This window comes from Biomphalaria glabrata, chromosome 9, assembly GCF_947242115.1.
Source record: "Biomphalaria glabrata chromosome 9, xgBioGlab47.1, whole genome shotgun sequence".
Taxonomy (NCBI): domain Eukaryota; kingdom Metazoa; phylum Mollusca; class Gastropoda; family Planorbidae; genus Biomphalaria; species Biomphalaria glabrata.
The window spans coordinates 33552652-33578335 of NC_074719.1; the positions used below are offsets into that span (position 1 = coordinate 33552652).

General features: G+C 38.8%; 1 protein-coding gene across 1 annotated transcript; it reads right to left on the reverse strand.

Moving 5' to 3' along the window:
* Positions 1 to 786: 786 nt before the first annotated feature.
* Positions 787 to 25586, reverse strand: LOC106053247 (toll-like receptor 5). Its single transcript, XM_056042324.1, has 6 exons — positions 24982 to 25586; positions 14622 to 16476; positions 10593 to 10722; positions 9789 to 10004; positions 7878 to 8046; positions 787 to 1077 (listed from the first exon to the last, which is right to left on the reverse strand). Exons 1-6 carry the CDS (start codon positions 25315 to 25317, stop codon positions 880 to 882), a joined length of 2904 nt encoding a protein of 967 aa, XP_055898299.1. The 5' UTR covers positions 25318 to 25586; the 3' UTR covers positions 787 to 879.
* Positions 25587 to 25684: the final 98 nt, after the last annotated feature.

Sequence of the window (25684 nt, forward strand, 5' to 3'; positions counted from 1 at the left end):
ATCTCCTCACTCCAAGTAAATCCCTGAATCTCCTCACTCCAAGTAAATCTATGAATTTCCTCACTTTAAGTAAATCTCTGAATCTCCTCACTCCAAGTAAATCTCTGAATCTCCTCACTCCAAGTAAATCTTTTAATCTCCTCCCAACTAATTCTCTTAATCTCCTCTCAACTAATTCTCTTAATCTCCTCCCAACTAATTCTCTTAATCTCCTCCCAACTAATTCTCTTAATCTCCTCCCAACTCTCTTAATCTCCCCACTCGAAGTAAATCTCTTAATCTCTTCACCCCAAGTAACTCTCTTAATCTCGTCTCTCAAAGTAACTCACTTAATCTCGTCTCTCAAAGTAACCCACTTAATCTCCTCACTCCAAGTAAATCTATGAAACTCCTCACTCCAAGTAAATCTCTAAATCTCCTTACTCCAAGTAAATCTCTTAATCTCCTCTCTCAAAGTAACCCACTTAATCTCCTCACTCCAAGTAAATCTCTTAGTCTCCTCTCTCAAAGTAACACACTTAATCTTCTCACTCCAAGTAAATCTCTTAATACCTGTACAATCTACCTGTATTATAATGTCTTCTTTCCCTTCTTATTACATGTAATTTAGGTTTCTATTTCCGGCGCCTCTTGGTGCTGAAGTTGTTCAATTGGTCTGCGCGCATTGTAATGCATTCCAATACATCCGATTAGTTTGCAGTTACGAGTGGTATGGCGGCACCCCCCCCCAACACACACAAACCACACATTACTCCCTAATTGAAAAAACCTTAAAGAGAAAGCAAATCTGGACAGTATGTCCTGAAAGTTTTTATTATTTTTTAATTGTATTATTTATTAAAAAATCCAGCATATTTAAGTCTGATTCTATTATCATGTTTATCGGATATCTCTAAGACATTGTTTAATTGCTTGTCTCTGTGCGTAGTCCAGGTGAGCAGACAGATCAGAGATGACAATGATTCGTGAGTCTTCCAGGACATCATACAAGGAGCCTGGGATGTTGTACAACTGAGTTTGTTGGACCAATAGGACAACACGTTTCTCATTGGCTGTGCTCACAGAATGACTGGCATACTGAAATGACAATTAGATAGAAGTATAAAGAAATGATATTGTGACAAGTGAAGCGCGTTTGTGTGAGTTGGATGTCTTTACGTCTATGGATTTGCTTAAGGACAGCTTAACCCCCACCTTATGGGTCAAAATAATGGATTTTTTTTTATAACTGAATATTATACAGCATTCATTTCTGAACAATTTGGTGTATAGAACATGTCCAAATTCAAAGTGGAAGTATTTTAAATATTTTTTTATATTTTGTAATTTTATATATATTATACATTGTCACAAGACGCTAGCAGTGTGCTGGCGCCTGCTTTAATTGGTCGTGGTCTAGGGTGATTCTAGAGGCCCGACTGTTGACGCTGGAACTTTGGTGGCTTTAGCCCTGTCGCGATTTGGTGTTTGTCTATATAATTAAGATATAAAACTAAACACCGGAATATAGTTAGAAAAACGTAGGCGTATAACTTTATTTACATCCAGTATAGAACCTTCCAAATCAAACGTTTACATACAGGTACATCAACAACTGATGACTAAACTCAGATCTCTAATGACTATGAACGTTAGATTCTGCTATAGTTTTCTCGTACAATTTTTGGAAATAGCAGAAGCGGGAAATGCGACCGTCCGCTCTACAAAACACACGCTCACTGTCCGTTCGTTTTCAGAGCAAAAAATCCCTCCCACATGGACTACACCGCAACATAGTGGTTACATCCCCTTGCATCATCAGTGACGCATAACTTCAGTGGTTACGTCTACATGCATCATTGGAGATACAAAGCCTTGGCTCTGACCAGGTGTTCTGCTACACACACACAGCGGTTTGTGACATACATATATATATACATATATATATATATCATGGGCGTAACCAGGGAGGGGGTTTGGGGTTCAACCCCCCCCCCCGAAATGAAATCCCCCCCCCAGGAGGGGGGGGGGGGGAGACGGACTTTGGTGACTGATTTTTTGCTTTGATTTTCTTTATTTTAGGTGAGATTTTAATACTAAACCATCACTTGCCCCAGCGCAGCCAAGGGAGGTTTTGAATGTAAAATCCCAACCATGGGGCTTAGAGTTTAAAACCCCTACCATGGGGTTTTGAGTTTGAAACCCCCTACCTGGGGGGGGGGGGAAAGGAAAGACGGACTTAAGTGACTAATTTTTTGCTTTGATTTTCTTTATTTTAGGTGAGATTTTAATACTAAACCATCACTTGCCCCAGCGCAGCCAAGGGGGTTTTGAGTTTAAAACCCCAACCATGGGGTTTAGAGTTTAAAACCCCTACTATGGAGTTTTGAGTTTGAAACCCCCTACCAAGGGGGGGGAGGGAAAGACGGACTTAAGTGACTGATTTTTTGCTTTGATTTTCTTTATTTTAGGTGAGATTTTAATACTAAACCATCACTTGCCCCAGCGCAGCCAAGGGGTTTTGAGTTTAAAACCCCAACCATGGGGTTTAGAGTTTAAAACCCCTACTATGGAGTTTTGAGTTTGAAACCCCCTACCAAGGGGGGGGGGGAGGGAAAGACGGACTTAAGTGACTGATTTTTTGCTTTGATTTTCTTTATTTTAGGTGAGATTTTAATACTAAACCATCACTTGCCCCAGCGCAGCCAAGGGGTTTTGAGTTTAAAACCCCAACCATGGGGTTTAGAGTTTAAAATCCCTACTATGGGGTTTTGAGTTTGAAACCCCCTACCAAGGGGGGGGGGAGGGAAAGACGGACTTTAGTGACTGATTTTTTGCTTTGATTTTGTTAATTTTAGGTGAGATTTTAATACTAAACCATTACTGCCCCAGCACAGCTAAAGGGGTTTTGAGTTTAAAACCCCTACCAGGGGGTTTTGAGTTTTAAAACCCCTAACAGGGGGTTTTGAGTTTAAAACCCCCTACCAGGGGTTTTGAGTTTGAAACCCCCCTACCAGGGTTTTTTGCAGTTAAATCCCCCTCTTCTATAAAACAAATAACACAAAAAATGCAAACGATAATCCCCAAATTCCAAGTGCACAGTTAAGGAAGATTTTGATTTTAAAACCCTCTCCAAAATTTACGATAGATCCCCTCTTCAATATAAAAAAAAAGCAAATTACACACTAAAATTATTTGAGCGTAGCCAATCCAATCGGGGTTTTGAGTTTAAACCCCACTTCTACAGATGGCTTTTTTTAAAAGTTTAAACCCCCCCAGATGGTTTTGAGATTAAGATCCCCCTAAGGAGCATTTTGAGGTGGGAAACCCCCAACAGATGATTTTGACGATAAAACTTCTCTTTTCGATATAAAATCTAAAGCAAACTACAGTCACTTAATTCCAAGAGCGTATTCAAGAGAGGTTACACATTTTTACCAGTGGCTGGGCTCCATTAATAAACTGCAGTGAATAGTCATCTGCCGAAATTGAAAAACACTAAATGTGGCTCAACAAAAATGGCTAAGACAGATTTTAGGAGTCAGTTATAGAGATCGGGTCTAAATCAAGGAAATCCTATGCCGAACTGGGAGTGGACCCCTTAGTAAGATTGTGCAAGAGCGACGCATGAGGTTTGCTGGACATGTTCTCCGACAAAATGAATTGCGCATAAGAAGAGTTGCAATGATATCCTAGTACAATTTAGCGCCACACTTTCATGGAGGTCTTCAGAGCAGGTGGGAAGAGGCTTTAGACATTGCCAGTGACTGATTTTTGTGGAAACATCTTGCCGCCAAATACGCCGAACGGCGCAGGAGGGTCTAAGTCAATAAGAATAGCAGATTAAGTTTTTTAAATAGCTGGATAATACACTGTAGATACCTCAGAATATGCATTTTGTTAGCTTTCAATACAGGAAATAGTGCTTGGCGGCAGGGCTATGCCCCGCGCTCGGGGAGCTCCCAGCGCTCCCCAGACCCCCTTGCTAGCAAGCACGGGGAGTTTACAATTTTTTCACTAACTCCAGAAAGTACATATTTTAGAGTAGAAAGAATGAAGGGTCAGACGCAACTCATTCATGGAGGTCCTCATGGCGGGTGGGATGAGGCTTCAGACATTACCAGTGACAGATTTTTATGGAAACAGCTTGACGTGAAATGCTCCGAACGGCGCGGGAGGATCTAAGTCAGTAAGAATAGCACATTAGGTTTTTGAAATAAAACTTTTTAATAGCAGGAAAATGCAGTGTAGATACCTCAGAATATGCATTTTGTTGGCTTCAATACCAGAAATAGTGCTTGGCGGCGGGGCTTCGCCCCGCGCTGGCGCTCCCCCAGACCCCCTTGCTAGTAATGGCGGGGAATCTACAATTTTATGGAAATAGCTTAACAGCAAATGCGCCGAACGGCGCGGGAGGGTGTAAGTCAGTAAGAATAGCACATTAGGTTTTTGAAATAGAACTTTTTAATAGCAGGAAAATGCACTGTAGATACCTCAGAATATGCATTTTGATAGTAATAGAGGGGAATCTACAATTTTTCCACTAACTCATGGAAGAACATATTCTAAGGCACAATAAACGTCTTCCGAAAGAATGAAGGGTCAGAATGTAATATGATTATGTACACACATAAATACATATAATTTTTTTCCGCGGGGGAGGGGGGGGAGAAAAAATCCCCCCCCAACCCCCCCCCCCCGAAAAAAAATCCTGGCTACGCCCATGATATATATATATATATATATATATATATATATATATATATATATATATATATATATATATATATATATATATATATATATATCGAATTTTTTTTTTTTTTTTTGCTATTAGCCATTTTCATATTTTTTTTTGTTCAGAGATGGCGTGATAAAAATTTATATATGAATATTTCGCCTTGAAAATTGGTACAAATAATGTACAATATATACAAGTATGAAAATGAAGCAGAATAAATACAAAATGTTGAAAAAGAGTAATTAGATTTTGTTCTATGCCTACCGCCCTATAAAAACATGAACTAATGGGCCACAATGATGTTCAGAGCTGTAACTTTTTATCTATTCAATAAATATGGTTAATTCTGCTTCACAACCTTCTACTAGTATTGAATAATCAACAGCTGAAGTTTTATTAAACTAGATTCAGTAGTTTTCAAGAAATCTTTACATGAAATTTAACTATTTTTTCATCATTTAAGCTAAAAATAGCCCCCCCCCCCCCCAATTTTTTTTAAAATAAAAAGTTGATAAGATATAAAGAAAAACTTTATTTTCTTCTTATTTGCATGCCTACACATAATAAAAAAAGCATTTTGTATTATTACGTCAAGTAATTTCTATTTGGGGGTTTAAGCTGTCCTTAATGAGTGTCCACTCGCACAAGGTTTACATGCAGGCACAGATCCAGCTAAATGCTAACAACAACAACAAAAAAAGGTTTAAATTATAATAAATGGGAGTTTATTTACATAAAAGAGGGATTGTGAATTTTATAAATAAAAATATACGAAGGGTGTATGTACATGAGTTTGGGTTTAGATCATCATTAGATGTTATGGCCAAGTCGTCGGAGTATCATTAGTCACGAAGCTTATCTTTTGAGCCTGGCGGTGTCGTGGATAGACTGGTGTGGCTAGTTGCTGTGACTGTCTGCTGATAGGCTGGGGAAGTGGATACAAGCCATGAGCAGTTCAACCGTGAACGCAGAGATCAACTGAGGCTACAGGTTGCAAATCCAGTGACGGGTCTTGGCAGAGGTCTGCTGTGTTGTTGTAGGCTTCTAACCAAAAAAGGGTGCTAAAGATATAGGCACCAATCCAAGAAGGAAGGAAAACAGTCTAGAAATCAGAGACACAGGACATTGGTGCGCGGAGAGAGGGGGGGGAATGGTTGGGCGATAATCAGAAATTGTGTCGCCATCAATAGGACAACTTCATTTGATCTGAGATGAATGTTGCCCAGGGATGGACATTGTGCCGACATGTAAATCGAGAGACCAGGGAATTTCCTTCGCTGGCGTCTCTTTGTTTCCTCGCGCAAGTGTTTATAGAGAGAAGGGGAGGTAACAATACAGGTACATCAACAACTGGTGACTAAACTCAGATCTCTAATGACTATGAACGTTAGATTCTGCTATAGTTTTCTCGTACAATTTTTGGAACTAGCAGAAGCGGGAAATGCGACCGTCCGCTCTACAAAACACACGCTCACTGTCCGTTCGTTTTCAGAGCAAAAAATCCCTCCCATGTGATAACAGCGCAAGTGTTTATAGAGAGAAGGGGAAGTAACAAAGGGTTCATTATCATAGCAAGGAAGGTTGATATGGACAGTTCGAACCACAGCCAGGAAAATTGCGCAATCGATTTCTGAAGTTGGCCCCTAAATGAACCTCTCCCGAGAGGAGGGGAGGGGTCAGTGGGGAAGTGTTACCTGTCTGTCATGACGTGAAAGGAGAGGAAGGTCCCATCCATCGTATGTCCACGTTGGTCCAGTGAATGGGAGGAAGGGCATGCCTAATCAGAAGTTTCGTTCAACTTGATCAACGTGAGGCAACTCCTGCCTTAATCTAGTTTGACAGTCACTCATGGAATTTGGTGACTTGTTTTCTTTATTTTTTGTTTTATTTAAGAGGGAGATTTCAACCTTAAAACCAAATGGAGGAGGAATTTCACAACTCAGCCATCTACCCCTCGGTTGGCTGTGGCAAGTGATGGATTAACATTAAAATAATACCTACAATAAAGAAAAATAATGCAAAAAAACAGTCACAAAAATTTCTTTGGGGGGGAGGAGGAATTTCATTTTGGGGTGGGGGATTTGAACCTCGAACGAACCCCCCCCCCTTGTTACGCCCATACTTTATAGGTCTTTTAATTTATATAAAAGTTGTGTCGTATTATTAAAAAAAAATGGGGGCTACATACTTATTTTCAGAATGAAATAATTGGAACCATTGTACGCTGAACTAAAAGGAACGAGGTTTTACTTTTAATAAGTGTATTTCTGACTGGCTAAGAGTTACTTTAAGTCATATGACTAAATATCTGTAGAAAAACGAAGTGTGTGGGAATCTTATAATTAGGTCAACAAGTGGCTCATTGAGAACAATTACTATATTAAACCGACATTATTTGTAAGCTGACAAATCAAGTATCACATCTATTGTTTTGTAAATGTTACTATGAATATTGAAAAACTATTAAAGTGACTATTTTCCAAAATATTCGTCGAGTTTGAATCATTGCCTCTACGGTTTTGACTTTTTAACTAGCAATTATATTTCTAATCATTAAACTTTTATGAATATTAGTTCTGTAGGGAGGAATGGAGAAAGACGGTCGACAAATCTTGCCTGGTGCCCCAACGGTCCAACAGACTAAGGGATAGGTCAAGGTCAAGGTCAAGGTCAAGTTCTGTAGAGCTTTCGGTCATTTCTGATGTCTCATGATTTAATCCTAGATTATATAATCTATGGATTTAATGAATCTTTTTACGACTTTTTAAAAATTTCTAGACCTAAATTTTAAACACTAGAATATTTATGGATGAAATTATTAGTACAAAAATAATTGGGTAAAAAAATATATAGTCTTATAGCTGCTTGGATGTGTGGCGCTATAGACTGTTGTCCTGATGAGACTTCTTAGTTCAAACCCTTCGGCCAAAGTGCCAGAGGTTTGAATTATGTAATATTTAATTTTAAAGAAACTTCTAAAACATTTAAAACACACTTTATACCTCTAAACGATTTAAGCAAAAAATAATAATAAAATAATAATAATAAAAAAAAAGATCTAAAAAAAAAGTCGAATCTTTTTTTAGACTCACTTTTACGACAGAATGCAACTACTAGAGGTTATCCAACAAACCAATTCAAACGAACATAGACAAACCTTCATAATAATATCCGACAGATCGTAGTTATTTAAAAATGTCTGTGTTATAACTAAAAGTATCCTCCAACTGTCTCTCATGGCTTCAAACATCTGTTGGTCAGAGTAGCCTGGAGCCAGGTCACGGTGATGGACAAAGGTAGAGACTTTGAGATCTTCCTCCAAGTACCTTTAATGTTAAAAATATTTATTATCAAAACAAAAATAGATAACTTCAGACCTAAACAAGGACAAGCCTTATAACGGGGGACCACAAACATAATAAAAGCGATGACAAAGTTAACCTTAAAACTAAGCTATTCAATGCCTTTGATAAAACATATCATAATATCTCAGACTTAAAAAAACAATATATTAAGTAATATTACTAGAGAAGTCCCTTCCTGTGCGGGCACACGCCCTCTGTGATAAATTATGACTGAACGTCGTGTTAAATTCGTTGGACATGTCTTCAAACAAATCAAAACACTTTGACCAAAGTCAGCCATAACACAAGAGGCCGAAAGTTGTACAGCGAAATAAGGTCGTCAACGAAGACACTTTATCCCAGAAATAACTCATATCTATCTACTCTCTTTTTCTCTATAATTATGTATATACGATATATACATCACGTTTTACCATTTATATTCAGATAGTATCTAGATGTAGTACTGAGTGCCTAAACTGTGATCTATTTTAGTTGGTGGATGAACAATGAAAGTGAGCGTGCGTTGAAATGATTCTTTAGAATTTGGGACATTGGAAAGGCTTGAATTAAACACACACGCGAAACTAAACACACACACACACACAAAACATACAAACTAAACTTTCGCACGGGAGAGGGAACTCGTGCTTGGCTCAAGAGGGTCGTGACCAGCGACATACCGGGTTGTCATATATCAGTTTTAGAACCCCTGCAACATTTGGTGACTAATGGTCACTTAACTATTCCGTGCAGTTAGCACGAGATTTTTCCTGGTCGGGGACTGACCACGAGGTGAACACCTCAGTTGATCTTGGACTCTTGTAGAGAGAGGAGTGTTATGGATATCTTTGACAGTAGAGTAGTGTATGAGTATTGAAGTTATTATAATTGATTTGTATTCAGAACATATTTCATTGGATTATGATTTGTGATGGCTGAAGTCGCCAACATCCTTTGTGAATTATATTTCATATTTATTATGTGAATAAAATCCATGTCTGCTAACCTAGAGTCTATTAATGATTCTAAATGTTGAGGTCGGAGAGTTCAGTATGTTAGTGTTCTTACGCACCTGCAAATCTAGTGCGTGTGAGAAAGTATTTAATTAAGAACACGAAGAACATTATAGTAGTACCAGAAGAGGTATCTACAACACACAGAGGCAGACCTATTCAAGACAGTCCAGGCCTGTACCAAGACCAGGCCGTGACACGGGTGTGAATACATGATCACTCCGGATAAGGCGGGACTTCGGACATAGGGATTGGTGAAGAGCCGATTTCTCATCCTGGCCATGGATGCCTTTCCTTGGTCAAGAGATCCATAATAAGGAACGGGACCTTCTCGGACCTTAAGGACATCTGATTCAGGACCGTGGAACATGACAAGCCGGGTGTGATTACATGATCACCTAGTTGCTGGGGGACTCCAGACAGAGAGGTTGGTAAAGAGCCATTTTCTCATCCTGGCCACGGGATTATGCCTTTCTCGTGTCACATGGTTCATAAAAGGGATGCGTCATCTCGAACCATAAAGGTCATCTGATTCAGGATGGAATATTAGAGAAGAAAAGAAACTTGAAAACTTTGCAATTAATATTTTAAGGCGTATGCTATTTTTTAGGGTGGGGGGGGGAGGAAAAACGACAACAACAAAAAAGAACAATGAACAACAACAGCTTATCTCTGCAGCATCAACTAAACATGAGCAAGATCTCCTACCTTAACAAAATATGTCTCACGAAGCCGACATCCTCATCGGCGTAGCCAATGAAAACGTGTGTCTTGTAGTCGCTAGATTTCATTGGTCGAAAAGCCTTGATAAAGATTCTAACCAAAGAAGCTTCTATGGCGGTTCTAAATCTGTGCACGAGGTAGGCCACAAGGAAGGTGGAGGACATCACGAGCAGTAAAACGATGGAAATCAACAGATAATTGCTGCAGTAAATATATAAGAGAAATGATTTTTTTTTATAAATAAGAGCCTGAAACTTAAATAATGAGCTATAAACACAGCAGTTAAATAAAAAATATATTTTATTATCTCTATTTGATTTAAGTCAAGGGCGTAACCTTGGGGCTGGGGTTCAATCCTCTCAAAGGGAAACTTTACTTTAAAAAATATATAGATAGATACTAATTGTGTTTCTGTGCAATATCCTTAACAGAAAGTATTAATCGTGTTTTGGAAACAAAGAATTTAGTCTTCTTTCTAATGTAAAAGTCACTTAATTTTAAAATAAATGATTGTATCTTATTCTTGTATTTCTTTAACTAATCAAATATGAAAGACTGCTAGCTGTAAGTTTTGAATATGTCTGTGTTATATCTAGAACTAATGAAACTGTGTACATGAATCTATCATCAATAGAGTTATACATTTGTTTGAATCTGTGACCTATATACGTTTCTTGAGACAAGAGAGTAGCAGAATGTTTGTAAAAATACCATTTAGAAGTAGCAACTGTTATAATATATTTTAGCACATCACAACAACATAATAGTGGTGTTAAGAGTATTACATACTAGCCAAAACATTGTATGTAAAATCCTGAAACATCTTGTAACAATACTTCAGTTGAAATAAGTTGTCCTTCCTGAGATGTACACGAATAATTTCCCTTGTTATCCAGAAAATCGCTAATGTTAAGCCAAACTGTATAGATAAAAGAGAAAAATCTAGTTATTTATAATGATACTAACAACAATTACATTTAAGCTATTCTTTGTTCAAATTATATTCAGTAACTGGGTTAAGAATATTGTTTTTTTAATTAAACAAATGATTTTTAGAAAGAGCAAGACCCAATTTCAATAAATCGATCAGTGAATTTATCTGTCATAGTGTCTGTAATGTTATAACTTACATTTACTAAACAGATGCAATAATAAGTCAGCTATTTATTTTTTGCAATTTCTTGTTAGTAGGTGAGGCTATCATTATGTCCGAGAGTGCGGTTTCCAAACAGAAACAAAATTAACTTTAAAAGTTGCATACTTCTTGTGACATTATGGGTGTGCCCTGCTCTGGGCTAAGTATATTTTGTATCATTATTGTATTTTGTAATTTTGATTTTCCCGAGTACCCCAAGACACACGACCAATAACTAACAGAAAAAAAATATATACAGTTCACCACACAGGTCTATTGTTCATGTTTGTGACCCATTAGCAAGTGGCAATTAAACAAACTCTGCAACTTTTAAAGGGGAATCACTCTTGTCTTTACAATCACTCATAAATTGTTTACTCTCCATTATGCCACACTTCAAATAGGCTTTAAGAGTTTAAGTGTTAATATAGTGCACTATTACTGGATTTTAATTTATTCATGATCCGAGAAGAAACTTCAACGATTAAAACGAAAAAAAAATATAAATAAACAAGATTACAAAGACAGTTTGTGTGGAAACACAAACTCAAAATCGGCCCACGAAGTGGTCCACCCAGGCAGGCTTCAATATTTTCAGAAAGAACATCCAAATGAAATTATATCAAAGACAAATGAGAGATAAAAATGGAGAAAGAAGGTTGACAGATCTTGTGTAGTGCCCCAACGGTAAAGCAGATCAAAGAATAGGTGCAAATGAATGCAAAGTTAGATGTGAACCTGGCCTAACTAGTTCCCCTTACAGACCTTGTGGTCTATAGGGCCGATGATGTAAAGTTCATCTGTTTTTGTGGCCTACGGTTAACGAGGGTGTCATGTTGCCAGCACAACAACCAACCGCCTTTACTTTTCCCCAACTTATATCAGGGACCCATTGGAGCTGGGTGGACTCAGAGGCACCTAAGGATTCCGAAGTTGAATGGATCGCAGTCTTCACCAGGATTCGAACCCGGGGCCCCTGGTTCGGAAGCCAAGTGCTTTACCGCTCAGCTACCGCGCCTCTCCTGGCCTAACTGAAATCTTATAATAGATGTAATTGTTTTGAAAAGGATCAATCTCTTATTCGAATACTTAAAAAAAAATAAACATTCCACAATAAAAAAAATGTTCACGAAAATGGTGTTTACAAGATTACAATTCATTTTAATTTAGGTCTAACTTATAATACATACTAATTAGCTTTTTCTCTTTAAAACACTGCTTGCATAACAGATTTTAAAAATTAGATTTTTTCGCTTTCAGAAAAAAAAAGTAGCCTTTGTATCAGAACTTTGAATGGTCTAAAATATTGTGATGTCGGATTTTCAATATCTTTTTTAGTTTACGAGATCTAAACGGGACGGAAGGACAGACGGACAGACATTTCGCACAAAACTAATAGCGTCTTTTCCCCTTTCGGGGGCCGCTAAAAAGGACTTACAACTTATATTATTTTTATAAGTTCCCCTCCTGACCTTATGCAAAATAAAATGAAATCAAAATTTTAACACCTCAATTCATATGAAAATTAATTATTAGAATATGCTCACGTATTATGCATGTATTTCAATACGACAGGCTTATTTAATGAAATTATTCTATGTTTTAAGGTGAAGATATCAATTTGCTTTGTTGCCGCACATAAAAATTATATATGTGTCAGTCGCGAATAGCCCAAATTTTCAGTAAAAGAAATTACAAAAGTCATTTCTCTATAGAAGAAGTTACGGAAGTTGGATATAGGCCTAATATAAAACCACAGACCTATATATACTACAATAAATGTAGGTATTTGCTCTCTATATACGATTTAATTAGGTAGGTACTGTTTTACGTTTACACACCAAGTATCAGATTCGAGGTGATTCGTCAAACATTCAAAAAAATAGTAAACACTGCACTCATCATTAATCTTCGGAATTACTGACATTGTCGTTAAGTAGACTCTATATCTAGATCTACATTTCAGATCGAATCTAGTTTAGAAATCTATATTCTATCTTGCGACTAGATTGTCACTAGTCTAGATCTAGCTCTACCTGACTAAAGCTTATTAATTAGGATAGGCCTACATCTACTATCTAGATTATTCTATATAGAGTCCAAATCTAGATCTAGAAAAAATATATAGCTAGTCTAGATCAGACTCAGTAGATCTACTATCTATACAATATTGAATATACTTCTACTTATAGATATCATTTTTATCGCCAAGATCTAATATACCACTATAATAATAATAAGGCTTTTCATCGAGTCCGAAGATTAATGAGGAATGCAATATTTACCGTGGATACGCAGCCCAAGCTGTGACCCATATATTCATCCACATCCAGGGCAAGCATGACCATTGTCCACGTTGATCGACTTAAGATTTTCTTTTCGCCGTCTGCATCTGTCCTCGGCAGCGAATTTCCTTTAGCTCTTAAATGTGCATCCCGCAGCCTTTGTGAATGACCTCCAACTATCTGTCTCGTTCTGAGACCGCATGCCACCAGGTGCTATTTTCTATGTCTGCTATGGCAAGTAAAAAGTTTCCGTGGGTCACTCTGTTACGTCGACTACTTTTTAGCTCACAAAAAAAAAAAAAGACGTTGCCCCCCCCCCCCTACGGGATACCTGCCCAGCGTAACTGTCGAACCATAAGAAATCCCTCTATACTAGTCTATACTGTTCATACCGGCGTTTGCAAGGATATTGCTGTTTGTTGTGCTGTCTTGCCACCGTATGTCCATGATGGAGCGCAAGCATCTTTGGTGAAAGCGTTCAAGTAGTCTTAGTTGTTTTCTGTATAATACCCATGTCTCCGATCCATGTAGAAGGGTAGAGAGAACCACTGCGTGTTAGGCACTTTTTTGTAGGCAGGCCGAGCGATCTATTCCGTTAACTCACTCCTGGAGGCGTCCAAAAGCACTACTGGCCATGGCCAGACGTTATCAACTCCTAGACGTCGAAGATTGAACACGAAACCTGATGTCGATGCCTTCGTGCAATCGCTGCCTCATTTGACCCAGCATTACTCCAAAGAAAATAGCGAATAGAGTAGGAGCACCATTGTGCCTAATATGGATTTTTTATCCCACATGAAACTGCTTAAGAATGGATAGGAGCGTAGTTGGACATCCGAGCCTGGCCAACATCCTCCACAAATCATTGATCGTGTTGAAAGTCTTGGTGAGGTCCACGAAGGCAGCGTATATATAGGTTTATATATATATATAGGTTTATATCTAGTCTAAAATCAAGACGCTAGATCTAGACTGCCTAGAGTTACAGTCTAGAGTAAATTCTGATTATCTTAGATTCTATTTCTACTATATTTATAACCTAGATGTATATTCTAAAAGTAGATCTATACTGATTCTATAGTTAGAATTCTAATTCAACTTGAATATTTGTGCTTATATAGATTACAGATTATAACTATATTTTATGACAAGGCCCATGCAATGTGTGAGATAAATCTTTATAAGCTTAGCATTATTTTGGACCAATGTCTCACTACGACTGATAAGAGAAATCAGGAGAAAAAATGACCTCTTAACTCATAATAATGTCAGGTCAATTTAAAAAGAGAACTGAAAAATGCAAAAGATATTAAAGGAATAGTTTTAAACCAAAGAAACGAAACGCATTAGTCAATAAAAGCTCATTAGATACCATAGATTTAAAGTAAAAGTACTTACTCATAAATTTAATCTGAGAACACACACAGACAATATTATTCTCAGCCAGAGCCAAATAAAAATCTGGAACATTTTCCGAGTGTTTCGTCAGAGCTGTCATCTCCTCTTCTGTTAGATCGCTGAGAGCGTTTCCAGACAAATCAAGAGTTTTTAAATTAGGAACCAGATCCATCGTGATTGGAAAAGAGGAAAATCTATTTTTAGCCAATATCACATGAGTAATGTGAGAGTTTCTGGAAAATAAATTTGGAGGAAGAAAATTGAGTTTATTGTCTGTAAGATCTAAATATCTCAGTTCTGGCATGTTCTGAATGATTCTGTCGATACTTGTACGTTGAAAGAAGTCTTCGTTCATCATGGATCTCAATATTAGGTATCTCAAGGTGGGAAACTCGTCGAAAAAATATGGGGAAACTATCAGTGCGTTTTTGGAAGCATCAAAAAGCTGAATGTTTGTCAGTCCTTTAATTCTACCCGTACCTCGAAGTATACTGTTACCAACAAAATAGACATGTGTAAGGTTAGCTGCCTGGATGAATTGTATACTTTGGTTGCTGTATTGGTTATCTCCCTGGAGAGTGTACATAACTTTAATTGTGCGTAGCGATGCAGGCACTCTGTAAGTCCAAATGGCAGATTTCGTCAGATAAAAAGGTTTATCTAAAATTCGAAAGAGACTTCGTTCACTAATAGAACCAAGCGCGGCATAGGATGTAACTGGAAATATTGCAATAGGTTCAAAACCAGAAGCCACCTCGTTTTTTAAGGGTACAATATTCAGCGAATCATTTCTCCAAGGCAGAGCTTGTAAAATTCCATCATCTTTTGACGATGAGGTTAGATTGTTAGATTTGACATTGGTTTCTAGACTCTTTAATTTACTCATTGTTTTTGTTGTCCTTGACCCAGTGAAAGATCGTATGTTGTAGAAATCCAGATATGTTGGTACAGATAATGAGGGCTGTTCATTTTCCTTGCCACTATCAACTTCTAGATAAGGATATGACATTTCATTTGCCGGGTTTGGAAATGTAATAATAACTTCTTCCAATTTCTCCAGACGTGCCGCTTCTAACAAAGGAAACCTCCATCCCAGCCAGCCCAATTTGTTTTTGGAGAAATCAATAGATTTGATGTTTTGTCTCCATTGTGGACTGGATATAACTCCAGGTGCTATGGCGAAAATATTGCTGTCTATCCAGGAGAAATGAGAAAGAGTTAACTGCCTTAAATATTTAACAGTATTATTTAATATAACCCCATCTTCATACGTTGAGTTAGGATTATAATAATCTTTCATATAATGTGTAGTGTCAAGGTATAATGTGTGCAATGAAGAGTTAATAAAATGTTTAAATTTTCTGGCCATGTTTTCATTTCCAATTCTGCAGTTAATAATTCTGAGGACTTCTAATGAGTTTAAATTCTGGAATGCGTCATCACTGAAAAGCGACGTATCTTGATCCATATCGTCTGGATCAAATTGCAAGTTATCAAAATCAATTAAACTTAATGTTTTTAAGCTAGAGTTCCACAAGCCTATAAAACTTTCGTTTGTTACGTTCGTTACTTTTGAGCAATACAAAGTAAGGTTGTTCAGTTGGGTCAAATATGAGAATTCTCTTCCTATTTGTAATTTTTCAAAACCATCCATTGAAAGGGTAGACAGGTTCTGTAAATAAACGAAAGCATCTTTTAAGTTTTTAGAGAGGTTCTGATTCTTTCCAATGAGTAGTTGTTTCAGATTTGTAAGATGTCTAAATGCTTGCGGGTTAAAAGAAGTGACTCCATCTCTGAGTTGATTATTTTCAAGGCTCAAGTTTTGTAGTTGACTGAGACCTAGAAAGGTATCGATCTGGAAAATATAATGATATTTGATGTATTCATTAAAAACATCTTTCTAAATGCTGGCTTTAAAAAAAAATGGTTGCAAAAGTATAAAGGTATACAAGGTAAATAAACTATTTCTAGTGCCATGTTAAATGAGAAATTAGTTCATGAAGTATTCCTTCTGTCCTAAATAAGAATGTTTAAGGAAGGTATGAATCCCACAATATAATGATACTTGAGCTAAAAAGTAGTTACAACATGAGAGGTAGAAAGTATGGGCGTAGCCAGGGGATGTTTGGGGTTCTAACCCCCCCCCCCCGAAATGAAATCCCTCCCCCCGAATTTACTGACTGCTTTTTTGCTCCGATTTTGTTTACTTTAGGTGAGATTTTAATACTAAACCATCACTTGCCCCAGCGCAGCCAAGAGGGTTTTGAGTTTAAAACCCCCTACCAGGGGTGTTTGCAGTTAAACCCCCACTTCTATAAAACAAAACAAAAACAAAAATAATGCTAACGACAATACCCAAATTCCAATAGCAAAGGTAAGGAAGATTTTGATTTTAAAACCCCCTTCAAAATTTACGATAAAACCCCCTCTTCAATATATGGCTATCTATACATCAGTCACTATATTCTATGAGCTTAGCCAAGAGGGGTTTAGTCTTTAAAATCCCCCTCTAGCGGGGTTTGCAGCTAAAAACCACCACTTCAATATAAAAAACTGAATTCTGTGAGCGTAGCCAAGCCAATGGGGTTTTTAATTTGTTAAAAAAAAGAGATTTTTTAGTTTAAAACCCCCAACAGATGATTTTGACGATAAAACTTCCCTTTTCGATATAAAATCTAAAGCAAAGTACAGTCACCTAATTCCTAGAGCATAGCCAAGAGAGGCTACACATTTCTACCAGTGGCTTGGCTCCATTAATTAATAAAGTGCAGTGAAAAGTTATCTTCCGAAATTGAAAAACACTAAATGTAGCTCAACAAAGATGGCTGAGACGGATTTTAGGAGTCAGTTATAGAGATCGGGTCTCAAACAAGGAAATACTATGCCGAACTGGGAGTCGACCCCTTAGTAAGATTGTGACAGAGCGACGCATGAGGTTTGCGGGACATGTTCTCTGACAAAATGAAATTACGCATAATAAGAGTTGCGATGACATGGAAAGCGCAAACAGTGACCACTTGGCGCCACACTTTCATGGAAGTCATTAGAAAAGATAGGAAGAGGCTTCAGACATTGCAAATGACATATTTTTCTGGGAGCAGCTTGCCGCCCAGTGGGCCGAACGACGTGGGATGATCTAAGTCAGTAAGAATAGCACATACTGTTTTTGAAATAAAACTAGTTAATAGCAGGATAATGCACTGTAGATACCCCAGAATATGCATTTTGTTGGCTTTCAATACCAAAAATAGTGCTTGGCTTCGTCCCGCTATGGGGGAGCGCCAACCCCCTTGCCTCAAAGGCGGGGAGTCTACAGGTCTTTCATTTACTTCAGGAAGAGCCCATTGTAGGATACAATAAGCGTCTTCCGAAAGAATGAAGGGTCAGAATGTAATAAAGATTAATTATGAGTGTGTACACACACACACACACACACAGACGTACACACACTTATTTTTGCTGGAGGCGGGAGAAAAAAATCCCCCCCCAAGAGCTCCCCCACCCCGAAAAAAAATCCTGACTACGCCCATGGTAGAAAGGATTGGGGTCCTTCTGTTAGAACGATTCAACGCATAATGATGTTATCTTATATCCAGTACTTTTTTTGTGAAAACAAAAATAGGTGCCGGTACTCAGTTATGGATTGCCAAACTTTTAACTACTAATAAATTAATAATAAGCGTTAAAAGGAAGTAATTATTGTTTACCCACTTTGAATATGTTCCTAGTGCATCGACGCGATTTAGAACAATATATATAATATAATATAAAAAAATATTTTAGTTTTAGAAATGGTGCGGACAATAGCGCACATTTAAAACTTATAATCTTTATCAAGCGTAGTTGAAGGCCAGTAATGTTAATGTTTACTAGTCGGCCGGCGGTGTAGCATACGCCATTATTATTCAGGGCCGGCCTTAGGCCACTGCAACCTATGTGACCGCATTGGGCCCCGCACTTTCATAGGACCCACGCTATTTCTAGGTGTATAAATTATTGAATTAAACCATATTATAACTTAAAACAGATTTCCCGCGCCCTCCTGTCGATTTACCAGGAGCTCCTGGAAATCTCCCGAAATTATAAAATATACGAAAAAGTCCTTAAAATATACGGAAATACATAGACAAAAATTGTCATTTTGGAGTGTCATTCAATATGGAAAACGCCAATCTTACGCGCGCTAAATAAAAACGGCATTATGCATTAGCCGTAATTGTGTAATCTGGTGAAAGAAGCGACGTGTGAATACCCACTTGTTCTCCCCCCCCCCCACCCCACCTTGTTTTTTCGTGGGATTACTATCCGCAGAAATAAGTGAATGACTTTTCCTTTACTTTTTGCTCGTCCAAACTGTTGAGGGAAGAAGAGAATTATTGATATAGAATGCAATTACTTTATTATATTGTACTAGTATTTAACACCGCTACGCTTATTGATTTTTTCCAGTATCTGTTACGATGAGTCACAATGGCCCTGTTTATGAAGCCGCCTAGCCACCACGTTAATTCTTGTATCACATATCTCTCCCTCTTATTGTATAATAATTGGTCACGTAGTGATGTATGCTCTGTAGACTGTCGTCTTGATGATCCCGGGTTCGAAGCCTGACTACTATCATGTCCCCAGCGCTCGGGAGTTTAGGACTGGGATATTATAATGTTCAATCCTGAGGAAATAACCGAAAAATATAAAACAATGTTAGGCGATGCCGCGCAAATTAATCTGTCAAGGACTAACAATTTCTCAACCCAGCAAAACCAAATGGGATGCTAAAAACTATATAAGGTAAAAATCAACTCATTTAAAATTAAAATATAAAAAAAATATTCTTAATACTATCAAAACCCCTTCCGCCAGCACATACACACACACACAATTAGTCCTAATTACAATGTCAACGATTCTTTGCCTTCTTAATTGTATATCAAATATTTAATGTTACTTATTGTAGACTAAAAGTAGTAGTACTAAAATAATGCTAGAAACGCTAAAGACTTCAAACTTTCAGAGGACACTAACAAAGGGCAGAACGAACTAGAGAGAAATCATAACCTCAGATCAAGAATAAATTCTGTTTGTCTTCACAACGACTTAAGCCCACAGACTTCAGATTAGCCCTAACCACGCAGTCATTATAAGCTGTTTGAAAACACAATTTTTTCTTTTTTTTTTTACTTATTGTAAGAGTCTCTAGCTACAAAAAGAAAGGAAGCGTTAACATTCCTTTGTTAAATGAATTAATTTATTGTGAGATGTTCATAAACTTATACAAATACTAGTTGACCGGCGGCGTAACATACGCCGCTATTTTGCATAGCTGGTCTTAGGCCACTGCAATTTATGCGACTACAGTGGGCCCCCACTTTCAAAGGATCCGCACATCATAGGACCCGCGCTGGTTAAAGGTGTATAAATTATTAAATTAAACCATTTTTAACTTAAAACAGATTTCCCGAGCCCTCATGTCGATTTACCAGGAAGTCAAAAATTCTCAAAGATAGATTGAAACATTTAGTAATTCTATGTAGGAAACATAATTATCATGATATACTGTATGACTTTGCTATACGCAAGGCTCGTAAAGTAATTCTGTACATAGTAAAGAATAAATGAAATGCATAGACGAATTTATTTTCTAATACAAACTCTTTAATTTCACTTATTATCCGCTTCCCTACCCAAACTTGGCCCCGCGAAATCCGTATCGAATAGGGCCTCACAATGCTAAAGTCCGGCTTTGCTATTTAGATTTGTAAAAAGTTTGTTAGTAAAATGTTAATTCCGGCCCTGCTATTTACATATATATGGTTTCAAAGGTTGTCATGGCCAGGGGTGTCAATGGGGTTAAGCTCCCATTGTCTATAAAATACTCCTAATGGCATGCGTCTCAAATAGCCTCTGACAACTAAGTCCAGCACCTGGCCTGCTCGTGTGGCTTAGATATTAAGCCCGGCGAAACTGCTCTTACTAACAGGTGAAGGGGTGAAGGCGGATACCTGGCGCCACAAAACCGGGAGCTTCGGGCAGATGGAGCTCGTCAGCCTAGTAAGGCAGTTCATCTAGGAGAGGGGTACTCTGACTTCAAACCCCCGCTGCCTTGCGGTACTGAGGCTTCAGGAGACAACCTCGAGGAGAAATCAGGAGTGAAGCCCCTTAGGCGTTGGGAGTATCAGCTGCGAAATTCCCTCCGGCAGCTTCTGCAACTGAGTTGGTGCCAAATGTAATGCGATGCGTTCCTTTGGATCACATCAGCAAGGTCGAGAGAGGGATCATGACGCATGGGCCACCCATGACCCCTTTATCCAAGGCCCAGGAATGCGCCCCGGAGAGGAAACTCTGGTGCTGCTGCAAAGCGGCTAAAACAACACGGGAGACAACAGTTACGGGTTATAAGTCCAACTTGATTGGCGTAATGTATGGACGCCACGGGTTGTCTCTGACGGTGGGAGAGGTCTTCGCGCCTCACTGATCAGCTACCGCCCGCCTCAACCTGGGCAGCCCCCAGTCAGTTAGGTGCTGATCCGCCACAGCCTGCCTGCTCTAATGGGTGCTTAGAGCTTAGTTTAAAACGACAAGTAGGCTGGAAACTTGCACCAAGCAACAAAAGAAGAAAAATTAAACTGAAAAAGAAAATCCCTGTCATGCGACTGGCCACTTGAAATGTCAGGACAATGTGTCCTGGTCTCACTGATGATCTAAGGCAGATCGACGATGCAAGGAAGACGGCAGTTATAAACAACGAGCTAAAAAGGCTACATATCGACATTGCAGCCCTGCAAGAAACCCGACTGGCCGAAAACGGCATGCTCCGCGAGACTGACTACACTTTCTTTTGGAAAGGGAAAGCACAGGATGAGACTCGAATACATGGTGTGGGCTTTGCTGTCAAGAACAGTCTTCTTCCCATGATAGTCCCTCCAGTTGGTGGCTCGGAACGGCTACTAAGCATAAGTATGATGACAGCATTTGGAAAAGTCACTCTAATTAGTGCCTATGCCCCCACACTAAGCTCGCTTCAGGAGGACAAAGACAAGTTCTATGAAGACCTCAAAGAAGCCATTGCAAACATTCCTCAAAAAGAACATATGATCCTTCTAGGTGACTTCAATGCCAGAGTAGGATCAGATCACACTACATGGCCAGACTGTCTTGGGCTTTTTGGAATCGGAAAGATGAATGAGAACGGACAAAGACTGCTTGAATTCTGCACATACCATAAGCTCTGCATTACCAACACATACTTCAGAACAAAACCACAGCACTGTGTCTCATGGAGGCACCCTAGGTCTGGGCACTGGCACCAGCTGGATATGATACTGACAAGAAAAAAGGACATTGGAAATATACTGCTGACACGTAGCTACCAAAGCGCGGATTGTGATACTGATCATACTTTAGTGTCCTGCCGGACAAGACTGCTGCCAACTAAGATCCACACATCACAGGGAAAAAGAAAATCACGCCTGAATACTACTAGCACAAAAAATCCTGATCTTTGCACCGAATTTGAGAACAAATTAGAGGAAGCTTTTAAAAACTTCTCTGTGACTGAGGTAGAAAAAAGCTGGAAGTTTATGCGTGATACAATCTACCAAACATCATCACTGGTCTTTGGAAACAAAACCAAGAAAAGCGAAGACTGGTTTGAAGCTAGTCTACCAGAAATGGAAACTGCCACTACGAACAAGAGAGCAGCCATGCTAATCTACAAGAAGGATCCCACCCCAAGCAACTTAAAAAGGCTCAGAGCTGCACGTAACAATGCCCAAAGAGTAGCGAGACAATGTGCTAACAAATACTGGCAGGAGCTATGCGAAGATATTCAATCTTGTGCCGACTGTGGTAACATAAGAGGACTATATGAGGGCATGAGAAAAGCCTTTGGACCTCACACCAGCAAGTGTGCTCCGCTCAAGTCAAAAGATGGCTCAATCATCAGCGATCGTGCGCTGCAAATGGAACGATGGGTTGAACACTATGCAGAACTCTACCAGATTGAAAACGCCATCTCACCAAATGCTGTTTCCAACTTCCCATCACTTCCAGTTTTGACGGAATTAGACGAAACGCCCTCAGTAAAGGAGCTGAGCATTGCCATTGACATGCTTGAACATGGGAAAACACCCGTAGGAGATGGCATTCCTGCTGAAGTAATTCAGGCTGGAAAACATGCCCTAATCAAACCACTCCATGAACTGCTAAGCTTGTGCTGGGAACAAGGAATGGTCCCCCAGGAATTGAAAGACTCCAACATTGTTACAATTTATAAAAATAAAGGCGACCGCTCTGATTGTAACAATTACAGAGGCATCTCACTGCTTAGCATAGTCGGAAAGGCTTTTGCTAGAGTATTACTAAAGCGATTACAGATCCTGGCAGATCGTGTTTATCCAGAGTCGCAGTGTGGCTTTAGGGCAGGTAGATCTACAACAGATATGATTTTCTCTCTTCGGCAGCTACAGGAGAAGAGCAGAGAACAAAAGCAGCCCCTCTTCGTAGCTTTTATTGATTTGACCAAGGCCTTTGACCTTGTTAGCAGAAGCGGTCTGTTTGCTGTACTAGAGAGAATCGGCTGCCCAAATAAGTTAAGAAAACTAGTGTCAGCTTTTCACGAAAATATGCAGGGCACCGTTCAGTTTGAAAGTTCTTCCTCCAGGCCATTCTCCATTAAGAGCGGTGTCAAACAAGGATGTGTACTGGCCCCTACACTATTTGGCATCTTCTTCTCAGTCGTACTATCCAGTGCTTTTAAATCCCTGGAAGACGGAATATACATCCATAGCAGATCCGATGGAAGGCTCTTTAACCTGGCACGTCTTAAAGCCAAAACAAAAAGGCGTCGTATCTTGATAAGGGAGCTGCTGTTTCCGATGACGCGGCACTCGTATCTCACTCACAAGGAGGTCTACAGAAGCTAGTGAACGCCTTAGCAAATTCTTGTCAAGAGTTTAGCCTTACTATAAGTCTCTCCAAGACCGAAATCCTGGCACAAGACGTCGCAGAAATACCTATAATACAAATTGGGAACCATACCCTTTCAGTGGTGCAGGAATTTACCTACTTGGGTTCAACAATTGTCAGTAACCTAGACTTAGACATCGAGCTGACAAAAAGGATAGGAAAAGCTACCACAGCATTGGCAAAACTCTCCAAGCGCGTCTGGGAAAATGGTAAATTGACCACAGCGACCAAAATCCTAGTCTACAACGCCTGTGTTGTGAGCACTCTCCTTTATGGCAGTGAGAGCTGGTCAACATACATGTACCAAGAGCACAGATTGAATAGTTTCCACTTGCGCTGCCTGAGACGCATAATGGGCATCTCTTGGAGGGACCATGTCTCCAATCAGGAAGTTTTAGGATTGGCCAATATGAACAGCATGTATGCTCTCCTGACACAAAGAAGATTACGCTGGCTCGGACATGTCACCCGCATGCCAGATGGCAGAATCCCGAAAGATATCTTATATGCTGAGCTTGTGGAAGGAGTCAGACCCAAGGGCCGCCCAAGACTAACATATAGAGATGTCTGCAAGCGAGACATGAGAGCCTCAGGCATCAGCGAAAGTATGTGGGAAAACATAGCCAAAGACCGGAGTGCATGGAGACAGACTGTGCGTGCTGGGACAACCCTTGCTGAGAACAAAAGAATTGAAGCGGCTTTAATCAAGAGGGATAAAAAGAAAGCTGCCCTGTCTGCTAGCCCTAAATCAGAGGCATACACATGTACGAATTGTGGCAAAGTCTGCCGTTCTAAAATTGGCTTGATTAGCCACACCAGATTCTGCCCCGTCTCAAGATTAAGCCAAAACCAGTGACTCATTTGGGCGCATCCATTGCCTTTCGAGACAAAAGGAGCCATATATATATATATATATATATATATATATATTTATATATATATATATATATATATATATATATATATATATATATATATATATATATATATATATATATATATATATATATATATATATATATACACATAGTAGATTACTTAGATTAGTTCCTAATCCAAACCTCCAGTTGGACAAAGTGGGATAGAATCGGTCAGGGCTTGATAAATTTAAACGACAGTCGTGGACTATCCGCAGAAATAAGAGAGTGATCTTTCCTTTACTTCTTGTTGAAACTCTTGAGGGAAGACGAGAATTATATATATATATATATATATATATATATATATATATATATATATTTATAAGTTACATCAGGAATAAACTAGACCACTCTTTACCTCAGAAGTAAACTAGACCAATACCATAGCCATGAAATAAATAAAGCCTATTTTCTTTACCTCAGAAATAAACTCGACCGCTACTTTACCTTAGAAAGAAACTAGAACTAAACTTTACCTCAATCCGATGAATGTTCGAAGATTGAATACTAAGTTGCCTTAGAGAGGTCAGTGTTTGAAAAGAGCCATTGGTCAAGGTAGTCAGATTATTTCTGTCCAGTAACAACACTTGTGTAGACACTGGCACACATTGAAGGTTCACAAAAGTCCAGTTCAAGTTGGAACAGTTGGCTACCAGTACATCCTCCAATTGGTCCACTAAGCAGCAGTTGATCACAACACTTTCATTGCCTGATAGTTTCTTAAAGTTGAACAAGAGACTTTCGGAGTGTATCGCATTATACATTATTACCAACAGAGTCTTTAGAAAGAAACGTAAACCCTTGTCAAACATCTTTTCCAGGAGCTGTGAGTGTACGGGCAATAAACAAACTGCTTACGTAAATACACTTTAGTGTTCAGAGTAGACACGCGACTAAATAACAAACTTTCATGTTGAATACTTTGCACTTTACAACTTGGGAAGCATTACTTAAATACTAGATTTTTTTTTGTTTCTGTGCAGATTTAATCGTCATGCTACATTACACAAAAAACACATCAAGTCAAATATTTTTAATAGCAGTGGTTTCCAATTTTTGTCAACTTTGGAGTCTTAGATATTACCAACACATCTCACGAGCCTCATCGGCACAGAATAATTTTTCAACTTCACTGGAGTCTTCTGCGGCTTCGATACACAATAGATTTAGTATTTTCGA

Excerpts from the sequence above, each read along its gene's own strand:
- LOC106053247 (XM_056042324.1), bottom strand. The coding sequence starts at position 25,317 with ATGTTTGACAAGGGTTTACGTTTCTTTCTAAAGACTCTGTTGGTAATA. Across the intron at positions 16,477-24,981 it reads CGAACATTCATCGGATTGAG|ATCGATACCTTTCTAGGTCT; the intron begins GTAAAGTTTAGT and ends TATATTTTCCAG. Across the intron at positions 10,005-10,592 it reads TACATACAATGTTTTGGCTA|CAATTATCTGTTGATTTCCA; the intron begins GTATGTAATACT and ends TATTTACTGCAG.